General features: G+C 40.0%; 1 protein-coding gene across 1 annotated transcript in view; it reads left to right on the top strand.

Moving 5' to 3' along the window:
- The first annotated feature begins 956 nt into the window (after positions 1-956).
- LOC115220731 (uncharacterized threonine-rich GPI-anchored glycoprotein PJ4664.02-like) overlaps positions 957-15679 on the top strand; it is a 30141-nt gene continuing 15418 nt past the window's right edge. Inside the window, exons 1-6 of the mRNA XM_029790877.2 lie at positions 957-3430; positions 3570-4642; positions 4780-5664; positions 5884-8896; positions 9965-14177; positions 14294-15602. Of these exons, the coding sequence (XP_029646737.2) occupies positions 957-3430; positions 3570-4642; positions 4780-5664; positions 5884-8896; positions 9965-14177; positions 14294-15602 (12967 nt within the window). The remainder of the gene's footprint in view (positions 3431-3569; positions 4643-4779; positions 5665-5883; positions 8897-9964; positions 14178-14293; positions 15603-15679) is intronic.

The raw sequence follows: 15679 nt of genomic DNA, 5'->3' as shown, positions 1-15679 counted from the left end.
AACTGCAGACAGCACCAAAACAACATTCCTTCAGCAACAACAGAACACACTACTACCAGTGCTAAAATAAAAAAACAATAACAAAAATAAAAATTATACAACTGATCAAACTACCACACAATATACACCTGAGGCGTCAACTACAAAGTTGCCAGAAATTATAACAACAGACCACACCAGAAATCCTTACGCAAAATAACATCCACAACAACCAGATTACTTCGCCGAGTCAAATTCTCCGGAAACAAAGAAGTCTACTTCTCAAATTCCTAAAACAACACACATTCATACACCAACTGTTGAAAGCACAACAGAATTCACAGATATTCAAACAACAGAGACTACACCACCTCTCACCTCAACTACAGAACACCATCTCTGTCTACTCGAGCCAAAGATGAACCAACAACGCTCGTTGCTACAACACTGCATACAGCACCACAAACAACAATTCCTTCAGCAACAACAGAACACACTACTACCAGTGAAAAAAACTAATTACTGATCAAACTACCAACTCAATATACAACTGAGGCGTCAACTACAAAGTTGCCAGAAATTACTACAACTGAAACCACACCAGAATTCCTTACGCAAAATATAACATCCACACATGACACAGATTACTTCGACGAGGTAAAATTCCTCCTGAAACAAAGAAGTCTACTTCTAAAATTCCTAAAACAACACACATTCATACACCAACTGTTGAAAGCACAACAGAATTCACAGATATTCAAACAACAGAGACTACACCACCTCTCACCTCAACTACAGAACAACCATCTCTGTCTACTCGAGCCAAAGATGAACCAACAACGATCGTTGCTACAACACTGTATACAGCACCACAATCAACAATTCCTTCAGCAACAACAGAACACACTACTACCAGTGAAAAGCTAATAACTGATCAAACTACCACTCAATATACAACTGTGGAATCAACTACAAAGATGCCAGAAATTACTACAACAGAAACAACACCAAAATTCCTGACGCAAAATATAACATCCACAACAACCCTTATTACTTCGACGAGTCAAATTTCTCCGGAAACAAAGGAGTCTACTTCTCAAATTCCTCAAACAACACACATTCACACACCAACGACTGAAAGCACAACACAATTCACAGATATTCTTACAACAGAAACTACACCACCTCTCACCTCAACTACAGAACAGCCATCTCTGTCTACTCGAGCCAAAGATGTACCAACAACGCTCGTTGCTACAACAGTGCATACAGCACCACAAACAACAATTCCTTCAGCAACAACAGAACACACTACTACCAGTGAAAGACTAATAACTGATCAAACTACCACTCAATATACAACTGAGACGTCAACTACAAAGTTGCCAGAAATTACAACAACAGAAACCACACCAGAATTCCTTACGCAAAATATAACATCCACAACAACCCAGATTACTTCGACGAGTCAAATTCCTCCGGAAACAGAGAAATCTACTGCTCAAATTCCTCAAACAACACACATTCACACACCAACTGTTGAAAGCACAACACAATTCACAGATATTCGAACAACAGAGACTACACCACCTCTCACCTCAGCTACAGAACAACCATCTCTGTCTACTCGAGTCAAAGGTGACCCAACAACGCTCGTTGCTACAAAACTGCAGACAGCACCACAAACAACAATTCCTTCAGCAACAACAGAACACACTACTACCAGTGAAAAATTAATAACTGATCAAACTACCACACAATATACAACTGAGGCGTCAACTACAAAGTTGCCAGAAATTACAACAACAGAAACCACACCAGAATTCCTTACGCAAAATATAACATCCACAACAACCAAGATTACTTCGCCGAGTCAAATTCCTCCGGAAACAAAGAAGTCTACTTCTCAAATTCCTAAAACAACACACATTCATACACCAACGACTGAAAGCAAAACACAATTCACAGATATTCAAACAACAGAGACTACACCACCTCTCACCTCAACTACAGAACAACCATCTCTGTCTACTCGAGCCAAAGATGTACCAACAACGCTCGTTGCTACAAAACTGCATACAGCACCACAAACAACAATTCCTTCAGCAACAACAGAAAGCACTACTACCAGTGAAAAACCAATAACTGATGAAACTACCACTCAATATACAACTGAGGCGTCAACTACAAAGTTGCCAGAAATTACTACAACTGAAACCACACCAGAATTCCTTACGCAAAATATAACATCCACAACAACCATGATTACTTCGACGAGTCAAATTTCTCCGGAAACAAAGGAATCTACTTCTCAAATTCCTCAAACAACACACATTCACACACCAACTGTTGAAAGCACAACAGAATTCACAGATATTCTAACAACAGAGACTACACCACCTCTCACCTCAACTACAGAACAACCATCTCTGTCTGCTCGAGCCAAAGATGAACCAACAACGATCTTTGCTACAACACTGCATACAGCACCACAAACAACAATTCCTTCAGCAACAACAAAACACACTACTACCAGTGAAAAACTAATAACTGATCAAACTACCACTCAATATACAACTGAGGCGTCAACTGCAAAGTTGCCAGGAATTACAACAACAGAAACCACACCAGAATTCCTTACGCAAAATATAACATCCACAACAACCCAGATTACATCGACGAGTCAAATTCCTCGGGAAACAAAGAAATCTACTTCTCAAATTCCTCAAACAACACACATTCACACACCAACTGTTGAAAGCACAACAGAAGTCACAGATATTCTAACAAAAGAGGCTACGCCACCTCTCACCTCAACTACAAAACAACCATCTCTGTCTACTCGAGCCAAAGATATACCAACAACGCTCGTTGCTACAACCCCGCATACAGCACCACAAACAACAATTCCTTCAGCAACAACAGAACACACTACTACCAGTGAAAAGCTAATAACTGATCAAACTACCACTCAATATACAACTGTGGAATCAACTACAAAGATACCAGAAATTACTACAACAGAAACAACACCAAAATTCCTGACGCAAAATATAACATCCACAACAACCCTGATTACTTCGACGAGTCAAATTTCTCCGGAAACAAAGGAATCTACTTCTCAAATTCCTCAAACAACACACATTCACACACCAACGACTGAAAGCACAACAAAATTCGCAGATATTCTTACAACAGAGACTACACCACCTCTCACCTCAACTACAGAACAACCATCTCTGTCTACTCGAGCCAAAGATGTACCAACAACGCTCGTTGCTACAACACTGCATACAGCACCACAAACAACAATTCCTTCAGCAACAACAGAACACACTACTACCAGTGAAAGACAAATAACTGATCAAACTACCACACAATATACAACTGAGGCGTCAACTACAAAGTTGCCAGAAATTACAACAACAGAAACCACACCAGAATTGCTTACGCAAAATATAACATCCACAACAACCAAGATTACTTCGACGAGTCAAATTCCTCCGGAAACAAAGAAGTCTACTTCTCAAATTCCTAAAACAACACACATTCATACACAACGACTGTTGAAAGCACAACACAATTCACAGATATTCAACAACAGAGACTACACCACCTCTCACCTCAACTACAGAACAACCATCTCTGTCTACTCGAGCCAAAGATGTACCAACAACGCTCGTTCCAACAACAGTGCATACAGCACCACAAACATCAATTCCTTCAGCAACAACAGAACACACTACTACCGGTGAAAAACTAATAACTGATCAAACTACCACTCAATATACAACTGAGGCGTCAACTACAAAGTTGCCAGAAATTACTACAACAGAAACCACACCAGAATTGCTTACGCAAAATGTAACATCCACAACGACCCAGATTACATCGACGAGTCAAATTCCTTCGGAAACAAAGACATCTACTTCTCAAATTCCTCAAACAACACACATTCACACACCAACTGCTGAAAGCACAACAGAAGTCACAGATATTGTAACAACAGAGACTACACCACCTCTCACCTCAGCTACAGAACAACCATCTCTGTCTACTCGAGTCAAAGATTTCCCAACAACGCTCGTTGCTACAACCCCGCATACAGCACCACAAACAACAATTCCTTCAGCAACAACAGAGCACACTACTACCAATGAAAAACTAATAACTGATCAAACTACCACACAATATACAATTGAGGCGTCAACTACAAAGTTGCCAGAAATTACTACAGGAACCACACCAGAATTCCTTACGCAAAATATAACATCCACAACAACCAAGATTACTTCGATGAGTCAAATTCCTCCGGAAACAAAGAAGTCTACTTCTCAAATTCCTAAAACAACACACATTTATACACCAACCGTTGAAAGCACAACAGAATTCACAGATATTCAAACAACAGAGACTACACCACCTCTCACCTCAACTACAGAACAACCATCTCTGTCTGCTCGAGCCAAAGATGAACCAACAACGATCTTTGCTACAACACTGCATACAGCACCACAAACAACAATTCCTTCAGCAACAACAAAACACACTACTACCAGTGAAAAACTAATAACTGATCAAACTACCACTCAATATACAACTATGGCGTCAACTACAAAGTTGCCAGAAATACTACAACAGAAACCACACCAGAATTCCTTACGCAAAATATAACATCCACAATGACCCAGATTACTTCGACGAGTAAAATGCCTCCTGAAACAAAGAAATCTACTTCTCAAATTTCTCAAACAACACACATTCACACACCAACTGTTGAAAGCACAACACAATTCACAGATATTCTAACAACAGAGACTACACCACCTCTCACCTCAACTACAGAAGAACCATCTCTGTCTGCTCGAGCCAAAGATGAACCAACAACGATCTTTGCTACAACACTGCATACAGCACCACAAACAACAATTCCTTCAGCAACAACAAAACACACTACTACCAGTGAAAGACTAATAACTGATCAAACTACCACTCAATATACAACTGAGGCGTCAACTACAAAGTTGCCAGGAATTACAACAACAGAAACCACACCAGAATTCCTTACGCAAAATATAACATCCACAACAACCCAGATTACTTCGACAAGTCGAATTCCTCCGGACACAAAGAAATCTACTTCTCAAATTCCTCAAACAACACACATTCACACACCAACTGTTGAAAGCAAAACAGAAGTCACAGATATTCTAACAAAAGAGGCTACACCACCTCTCACCTCAACTGCAAAACAACCATCTCTGTCTACTCGAGCCAAAGATGTACCAACAACGCTCGTTGCTACAACCCCGCATACAGCACCACAAAAAACAATTCCTTCAGCAACAACAGAACACACTACTACCAGTGAAAAGCTAATAACTGATCAAACTACCACTCAATATACAACTGAGGAATCAACTACAAAGATGCCAGAAATTACTACAACAGAAACAACACCAAAATTCCTTACGCAAAATATAACATCCACAACAACCATGATTACTTCGACGAGTCAAATTTCTCCGGAAACAAAGGAATCTACTTCTCAAATTCCTCAAACAACACACATTCACACACCAACGACTGAAAGCACAACACAATTCACAGATATTCTTACAACAGAGACTACACCACCTCTCACCTCAACTACAGAACAACCATCTCTGTCTACTCGAGTCAAAGGTGTCCCAACAACGCTCGTTGCTACAAAACTGCAGAAAGCACCACAAACAACAATTCCTTCAGCAACAACAGAACACACTACTACCAGTGAAAAATTAATAACTGATCAAACTACCACACAATATACACCTGAGGCGTCAACTACAAAGTTGCCAGAAATTATAACAACAGCAACCACACCAGAATCCTTACGCAAAATATAACATCCACAACAACCAGATTACTTCGACGAGTCAAATTCCTCCGGAAACAAAGAATCTACTTCTCAAATTCCTAAAACAACACACATTCATACACCAACTGTTGAAAGCACAACACAATTCACAGATATTCTAACAACAGAGACTACACCACCTCTCACCTCAACTACAGAACAACCATCTCTGTCTACTCGAGCCAAAGATGTACCAACAACGCTCGTTCCAACAACAGTGCATACAGCACCACAAACAACAATTCCTTCAGCAACAACAGAACACACTACTACCAGTGAAAAACTAATAATTGATCAAACTACCACTCAATATACAACTGAGGCGTCAACTACAAAGTTGCCAGAAATTACAACAACAGAAACCACACCAGAATTCCTTACGCAAAATATAACATCCACAACAACCCAGATTACATCGACGAGTCAAATTCCTCGGGAAACAAAGAAATCTACTTCTCAAATTCCTCAAACAACACACATTCACACACCAACTGTTGAAAGCACAACAGAAGTCACAGATATTCTAACAAAAGAGGCTACGCCACCTCTCACCTCAACTACAAAACAACCATCTCTGTCTACTCGAGCCAAAGATATACCAACAACGCTCGTTGCTCCAACCCCGCATACAGCACCACAAAAAACAATTCCTTCAGCAACAACAGAACACACTACTACCAGTGAAAAGCTAATAACTGATCAAACTACCACTCAATATACAACTGTGGAATCAACTACAAAGATGCCAGAAATTACAACAGAAACAACACCAAAATTCCTTACGCAAAATATAACATCCACAACAACCCTGATTACTTCGACGAGTCAAATTTCTCCGGAGACAAAGGAATCTACTTCTCAAATTCCTCAAACAACACACATTCACACACCAACGACTGAAAGCACAACAAAATTCGCAGATATTCTTACAACAGAGACTACACCACCTCTCACCTCAACTACAGAACAACCATCTCTGTCTACTCGAGCCAAAGATGTACCAACAACGCTCGTTCCAACAACAGTGCATACAGCACCACAAACAACAATTCCTTCAGCAACAACAGAACACACTACTACCAGTGAAAGACTAATAACTGATCAAACTACCGCACAATATACAACTAAGGCGTCAACTACAAAGTTGCCAGAAATTACAACAACAGAAACCACACCAGAATTGCTTACGCAAAATATAACATCCACAACAACCCAGATTACTTCGACGAGTCAAATTCCTCCGGAAACAAAGAAATCTACTGCTCAAATTCCTCAAACAACACACATTCACACACCAACTGTTGACAGCACAACACAATTCACAGATATTCGAACAACAGAGACTACACCACCTCTCACCTCAGCTACAGAACAACCATCTCTGTCTACTCGAGTCAAAGGTGACCCAACAACGCTCGTTGCGACAAAACTGCAGACAGCACCACAAACAACAATTCCTTCAGCAACAACAGAACACACTACTACCAGTGAAAAATTAATAACTGATCAAACTACCACTCAATATACAACTAAGACGTCAACTACAAAGTTGCCAGAAATTACTACAACTGAAACCACACCAGAATTCCTTACGCAAAATATAACATCCACAATGACCCAGATTACTTCGGCGAGTAAAATGCCTCCTGAAACAAAGAAATCTACTTCTCAAATTTCTCAAACGACACACATTCACACACCAACTGTTGAAAGCACAACACAATTCACAGATATTCTAACAACAGAGACTACACCACCTCTCACCTCAACTACAGAACAACCATCTCTGTCTACTCGAGCCAAAGATGTACCAACAACGCTCGTTCCAACAACAGTGCATACAGCACCACAAACAACAATTCCTTCAGGAACAACAGAACACACTACTACCAGTGAAAGACTAATAACTGATCAAACTACCACTCAATATACAACTGAGGCGTCAACTACAAAGTTGCCAGGAATTACAACAACAGAAACCACACCAGAATTCCTTACGCAAAATATAACATCCACAACAACCCAGATTACTTCGACAAGTCGAATTCCTCCGGAAACAAAGAAATCTACTTCTCAAATTCCTCAAACAACACACATTCACACACCAACTGTTGAAAGCACAACAGAAGTCACAGATATTCTAACAAAAGAGGCTACACCACCTCTCACCTCAACTGCAAAACAACCATCTCTGTCTACTCGAGCCAAAGATGTACCAACAACGCTCGTTGCTACAACACTGCATACAGCACCACAAGCAACAATTCCTTCAGCAACAACAGAACACACTACTACCAGTGAAAAGCTAATAACTGATCAAACTACCACTCAATATACAACTGAGGAATCAACTACAAAGATGCCAGAAATTACTACAACAGAAACAATACCAAAATTCCTTACGCAAAATATAACATCCACAACAACCCTGATTACTTCGACGAGTCAAATTTCTCCGGAAACAAAGGAGTCTACTTCTCAAATTCCTCAAACAACACACATTCACACACCAACGACTGAAAGCACAACACAATTCACAGATATTCTTACAACAGAAACTACACCACCTCTCACCTCAACTACAGAACAACCATCTCTGTCTACTCGAGCCAAAGATGTACCAACAACGCTCGTTGCTACAACAGTGCATACAGCACCACAAACAACAATTCCTTCAGCAACAACAGAACACACTACTACCAGTGAAAGACTAATAACTGATCAAACTACCACTCAATATACAACTGAGACGTCAACTACAAAGTTGCCAGAAATTACAACAACAGAAACCACACCAGAATTCCTTACGCAAAATATAACATCCACAACAACCCAGATTACTTCGACGAGTCAAATTCCTCCGGAAACAGAGAAATCTACTGCTCAAATTCCTCAAACAACACACATTCACACACCAACTGTTGAAAGCACAACACAATTCACAGATATTCAACAACAGAGACACACCACCTCTCACCTCAGCTACAGAACAACCATCTCTGTCTACTCGAGTCAAAGGTGACCCAACAACGCTCGTTGCTACAAAACTGCATACAGCACCACAAACAACAATTCCTTCAGCAACAACAGAACACACTACTACCAGTGAAAAACCAATACTGATGAAACTAACACTCAATATACAACTGAGGCGTCAACTACAAAGTTGCCAGAAATTACTACAACTGAAACCACACCAGAATTCCTCACGCAAATATAACATCCACAACAACCATGATTACTTCGACGAGTCAAATTCTCCGGAAACAAAGGAATCTACTTCTCAAATTCCTCAAAAACAACACACATTCACACACCAACTGTTGAAAGCACAACAGAATTCACAGATATTCTAACAACAGAGACTACACCACCTCTCACCTCAACTACAGAACAACCATCTCTGTCTGCTCGAGCCAAAGATGAACCAACAACGATCTTTGCTACAACACTGCATACAGCACCACAAACAACAATTCCTTCAGCAACAACAAAACACACTACTACCAGTGAAAAACTAATAACTGATCAAACTACCACTCAATATACAACTGAGGCGTCAACTACAAAGTTGCCAGGAATTACAACAACAGAAACCACACCAGAATTCCTTACGCAAAATATAACATCCACAACAACCCAGATTACTTCGACGAGTCAATTCTCCGGACACAAAGAAAGAAATCTACTTCTCAAATTCCTCAAACAACACACATTCACACACCAACTGTTGAAAGCAAAACAGAAGTCACAGATATTCTAACAAAAGAGGCTACACCACCTCTCACCTCAACTGCAAAACAACCATCTCTGTCTACTCGAGCCAAAGATGTACCAACAACGCTCGTTGCTACAACCCGCATACAGCACCACAAACAACAATTCCTTCAGCAACAACAGAACACACTACTACCAGTGAAAAGCTAATAACTGATCAAACTACCACTCAATATACAACTGAGGAATCAACTACAAAGATGCCAGAAATTACTACAACAGAAACAACACCAAGAATTCCTTACGCAAAATATAACATCCACAACAACCATGATTACTTCGACGAGTCAAATTTCTCCGGAAACAAAGGAATCTACTTCTCAAATTCCTCAAACAACACACATTCACACACCAACGACTGAAAGCACAACACAATTCACAGATATTCTTACAACAGAGACTACACCACCTCTCACCTCAACTACAAAACAACCATCTCTGTCTACTCGAGTCAAAGGATGTCCCAACAACGCTCGTTGCTACAAAACTGCAGACAGCACCACAAACAACAATTCCTTCAGCAACAACAGAACACACTACTACCAGTGAAAAAATTAAAACTGATCAAACTACACACCAATATACACCTGAGGCGTCAACTACAAAGTTGCCAGAAATTATAACAACAGCAACCACACCAGAAATCCTGACACAAAATATAACATCCACAACAACCAAGATTACTTCGACGAGTCAAATTCCTCCGGAAACAAAGAAGTCTACTTCTCAAATTCCTAAAACAACACACATTCATACACCAACTGTTGAAAGCACAACAGAATTCACAGATATTCAAACAACAGAGACTACACCACCTCTCACCTCAACTACAGAACAACCATCTCTGTCTACTCGAGCCAAAGATGAACCAACAACGATCGTTGCTACAACACTGTATACAGCACCACAAACAACAATTCCTTCAGCAACAACAGAACACACTACTACCAGTGAAAAACTAATTACTGATCAAACTACAACTCAATATACAACTAAGGCGTCAACTACAAAGTTGCCAGAAATTACTACAACTGAAACCACACCAGAATTCCTTACGCAAAATATAACATCCACAATGACCCAGATTACTTCGACGAGTAAAATTCCTCCTGAAACAAAGAAATCTACTTCTAAAATTCCTCAAACAACACACATTCACACACCAACTGTTGAAAGCACAACACAATTCACAGATATTCTAACAACAGAGACTACACCACCTCTCACCTCAACTACAGAACAACCATCTCTGTCTACTCGAGCCAAAGATGTACCAACAACGCTCGTTCCAACAACAGTGCATACACCACCACAAACAACAATTCCTTCAGCAACAACAGAACACACTACTACCAGTGAAAAACTAATAATTGATCAAACTACCACTCAATATACAACTAAGGCGTCAACTACAAAGTTGCCAGAAATTACAACAACAGAAACCACACCAGAATTCCTTACGCAAAATATAACATCCACAACAACCCAGATTACATCGACGAGTCAAATTCCTCGGGAAACAAAGAAATCTACTTCTCAAATTCCTCAAACAACACACATTCACACACCAACTGCTGAAAGCACAACAGAGGTCACAGATATTGTAACAACAGAGACTACACCACCTCTCACCTCAGCTACAGAACAACCATCTCTGTCTACTCGAGTCAAAGATTTCCCAACAACGCTCGTTGCTACAACCCCGCATACAGCACCACAAACAACAATTCCTTCAGCAACAACAGAGCACACTACTACCAGTGAAAAACTAATAACTGATCAAACTACCACACAATATACCATTGAGGCGTCAACTACAAAGTTGCCAGAAATTACTACAGGAACCACAACAGAATTCCTTACGCAAAATATAACATCCACAACAACCAAGATTACTTCGATGAGTCAAATTCCTCCGGAAACAAAGAAGTCTACTTCTCAAATTCCTAAAACAACACACATTTATACACCAACTGTTGAAAGCACAACAGAATTCACAGATATTCAAACAACAGAGACTACACCACCTCTCACCTCAACTACAGAACAACCATCTCTGTCTGCTCGAGCCAAAGATGAACCAACAACGATCTTTGCTACAACACTGCATACAGCACCACAAACAACAATTCCTTCAGCAACAACAAAACACACTACTACCAGTGAAAAACTAATAACTGATCAAACTACCACTCAATATACAACTAAGGCGTCAACTACAAAGTTGCCAGAAATTACTACAACTGAAACCACACCAGAATTCCTTACGCAAAATATAACATCCACAATGACCCAGATTACTTCGACGAGTAAAATTCCTCCTGAAACAAAGAAATCTACTTCTCAAATTTCTCAAACAACACACATTCACACACCAACTGTTGAAAGCACAACAGAATTCACAGATATTCTAACAACAGAGACTACACCACCTCTCACCTCAACTACAGAACAACCATCTCTGTCTGCTCGAGCCAAAGATGAACCAACAACGATCTTTGCTACAACACTGCATACAGCACCACAAACAACAATTCCTTCAGCAACAACAAAACACACTACTACCAGTGAAAAGCTAATAACTGATCAAACTACCACTCAATATACAACTGAGGAATCAACTACAAAGATGCCAGAAATTACTACAACAGAAACAACAGCAAAATTCCTTACGCAAAATATAACATCCACAACAACCATGATTACTTCGACGAGTCAAATTTCTCCGGAAACAAAGGAATCTACTTCTCAAATTCCTCAAACAACACACATTCACACACCAACGACTGAAAGCACAACACAATTCACAGATATTCTTACAACAGAGACTACACCACCTCTCACCTCAACTACAGAAAAACCATCTCTGTCTACTCGAGTCAAAGGTGTCCCAACAACGCTCGTTGCTACAAAACTGCAGACAGCACCACAAACAGCAATTCCTTCAGCAACAACAGAACACACTACTACCAGTGAAAAATTAATAACTGATCAAACTACCACACAATATACACCTGAGGCGTCAACTACAAAGTTGCCAGAAATTATAACAACAGCAACCACACCAGAAATCCTTACGCAAAATATAACATCCACAACAACCAAGATTACTTCGACGAGTCAAATTCCTCCGGAAACAAAGAAGTCTACTTCTCAAATTCCTAAAACAACACACATTCATACACCAACTGTTGAAAGCACAACACAATTCACAGATATTCTAACAACAGAGACTACACCACCTCTCACCTCAACTACAGAACAACCATCTCTGTCTACTCGAGCCAAAGATGTACCAACAACGCTCGTTCCAACAACAGTGCATACAGCACCACAAACAACAATTCCTTCAGCAACAACAGAACACACTACTACCAGTGAAAAGCTAATAACTGATCAAACTACCACTCAATATACAACTGTGGAATCAACTACAAAGATGCCAGAAATTACTACAACAGAAGCAACACCAAAATTCCTTACGCAAAATATAACATCCACAACAACCCTGATTACTTCGACGAGTCAAATTTCTCCGGAGACAAAGAAATCTACTTCTCAAATTCCTCAAACAACACACATTCACACACCAACGACTGAAAGCACAACAAAATTCGCAGATATTCTTACAACAGAGACTACACCACCTCTCACCTCAACTACAGAACAACCATCTCTGTCTACTCGAGCCAAAGATGTACCAACAACGCTCGTTGCTACAACACTGCATACAGCACCACAAACAACAATTCCTTCAGCAACAACAGAACACACTACTACCAGTGAAAGACTAATAACTGATCAAACTACCACACAATATACAACTAAGGCGTCAACTACAAAGTTGCCAGAAATTACAACAACAGAAACCACACCAGAATTCCTTACGCAAAATATAACATCCACAACAACCAAGATTACTTCGACGAGTCAAATTCCTCCGGAAACAAAGAAGTCTACTTCTCAAATTCCTAAAACAACACACATTCATACACCAACGACTGAAAGCACAACACAATTCACAGATATTCAAACAACAGAGACTACACCACCTCTCACCTCAACTACAGAACAACCATCTCTGTCTACTCGAGCCAAAGATGTACCAACAACGCTCGTTCCAACAACAGTGCATACAGCACCACAAACATCAATTCCTTCAGCAACAACAGAACACACTACTACCGGTGAAAAACTAATAACTGATCAAACTACCACTCAATATACAACTGAGGCGTCAACTACAAAGTTGCCAGAAATTACTACAACAGAAACCACACCAGAATTGCTTACGCAAAATGTAACATCCACAACGACCCAGATTACATCGACGAGTCAAATTCCTTCGGAAACAAAGACATCTACTTCTCAAATTCCTCAAACAACACACATTCACACACCAACTTCTGAAAGCACAACAGAAGTCACAGATATTGTAACAACAGAGACTACACCACCTCTCACCTCAACTACAGAACAACCATCTCTGTCTATTCGAGCCAAAGATGAACCAACAACGATCGTTGCTACAACACTGTATACAGCACCACAAACAACAATTCCTTCAGCAACAACAGAACACACTACTACCAGTGAAAAACTAATCACTGATCAAACTACAACTCATATACAACTAAGGCGTCAACTACACAGTTGCCAGAAATTACTACAACAGAAACCACACCAGACTTCCTTACGCAAAATATAACATCCACAACAACCCAGATTACTTCGACGAGTCAAATTCCTCCGGAAACAAAGAAATCTACTCCCCAAATTCCTCAAACAACACACATTCACACACCAACTGTTGAAAGCACAACACAATTCACACATATTCTAACAACAGAGACTACACCAGCTCTCATCTCAGCTACAGAACAACCATCTCTGTCTACTCGAGTCACAGATGTCCCAACAACGCTCGTTGCTACAAAACTGCATACAGCACCACAAACAACAATTCAATCAGCAACAACAGAACATACTACTACCAGGGAAAAGCTAATAACTGATCAAACTACCACTCAATATACAACTGAGGCGTCAACAACAAAGATGCCACAAAATACTACAACAGAAACCACACCAGAATTCCTTACGCAAAATATAACATCCACAACAACCCTGATTACTTCGACGAGTCAAATTCCTCCGGAAACAAAGGAATCTACTTCTCAAATTCCTGAAACAACACACGTTCACACACCAACTGTTGAAAGCATAACACAATTCACAGATATTCTAACAACAGAGACTGCACCACCTCTCACCTCAACTACAAAACAACCATCTTTGTCTACTCGAGCCAAAGATGTACCAACAACGCCCGTTGCTACAACACTGCACACAGCACCACAAACAACAATTGAATCAGCAACAACAGAACATACTACTACCAGGGAAAAGCTAATAACTGATCAAACTACCACTCAATATACAACTCAGGCGTCAACTACAAAGGTGCCAGAAATTACTACAACAGAAACCACACCAGAATTCCTTACGCAAAATATAACATCCAAAAAAACCCAGATTACTTCGACGAGTCAAATTCCTCCGGAAAAAGAGGAGTCTACTTCTCAAATTCCTCAAACAACACACATTCACACACCAACTGTTGAAAGCATAACACAATTCACAGATATCCTAACAACAGAGACTACACCACCTCTCACCTCAACTACAGAACAATCATCTCTATCTACTCGAGCCAAAGATGTACCAACAACGCTTACATCGCTGCATACAGCACCACAAACAACAATTCCTTCAGCAACAACAGAAAGCACTACTACCAGTGAAAAACAAATAACTGATCAAACTACCACACAATATACAACTAAGGCTTCAACGGAAAAGACTCAGGAAATTACTACACGAGCAACTACAACAGCATTGTTTACAACACCTCTGACAGACTCAACAACACAGATTACTTCTACAAGTCAAATTCAGATAGAAACTGAGGCATCTGCTTCCCAACTTTCTCAAACAACACAGATTCACACATCTACTGTTGAA

Source organism: Octopus sinensis, linkage group LG17 (assembly GCF_006345805.1).
Source record: "Octopus sinensis linkage group LG17, ASM634580v1, whole genome shotgun sequence".
NCBI lineage: Eukaryota > Metazoa > Mollusca > Cephalopoda > Octopoda > Octopodidae > Octopus > Octopus sinensis.
This window is presented reverse-complemented; position numbering and strand designations above follow the sequence as displayed.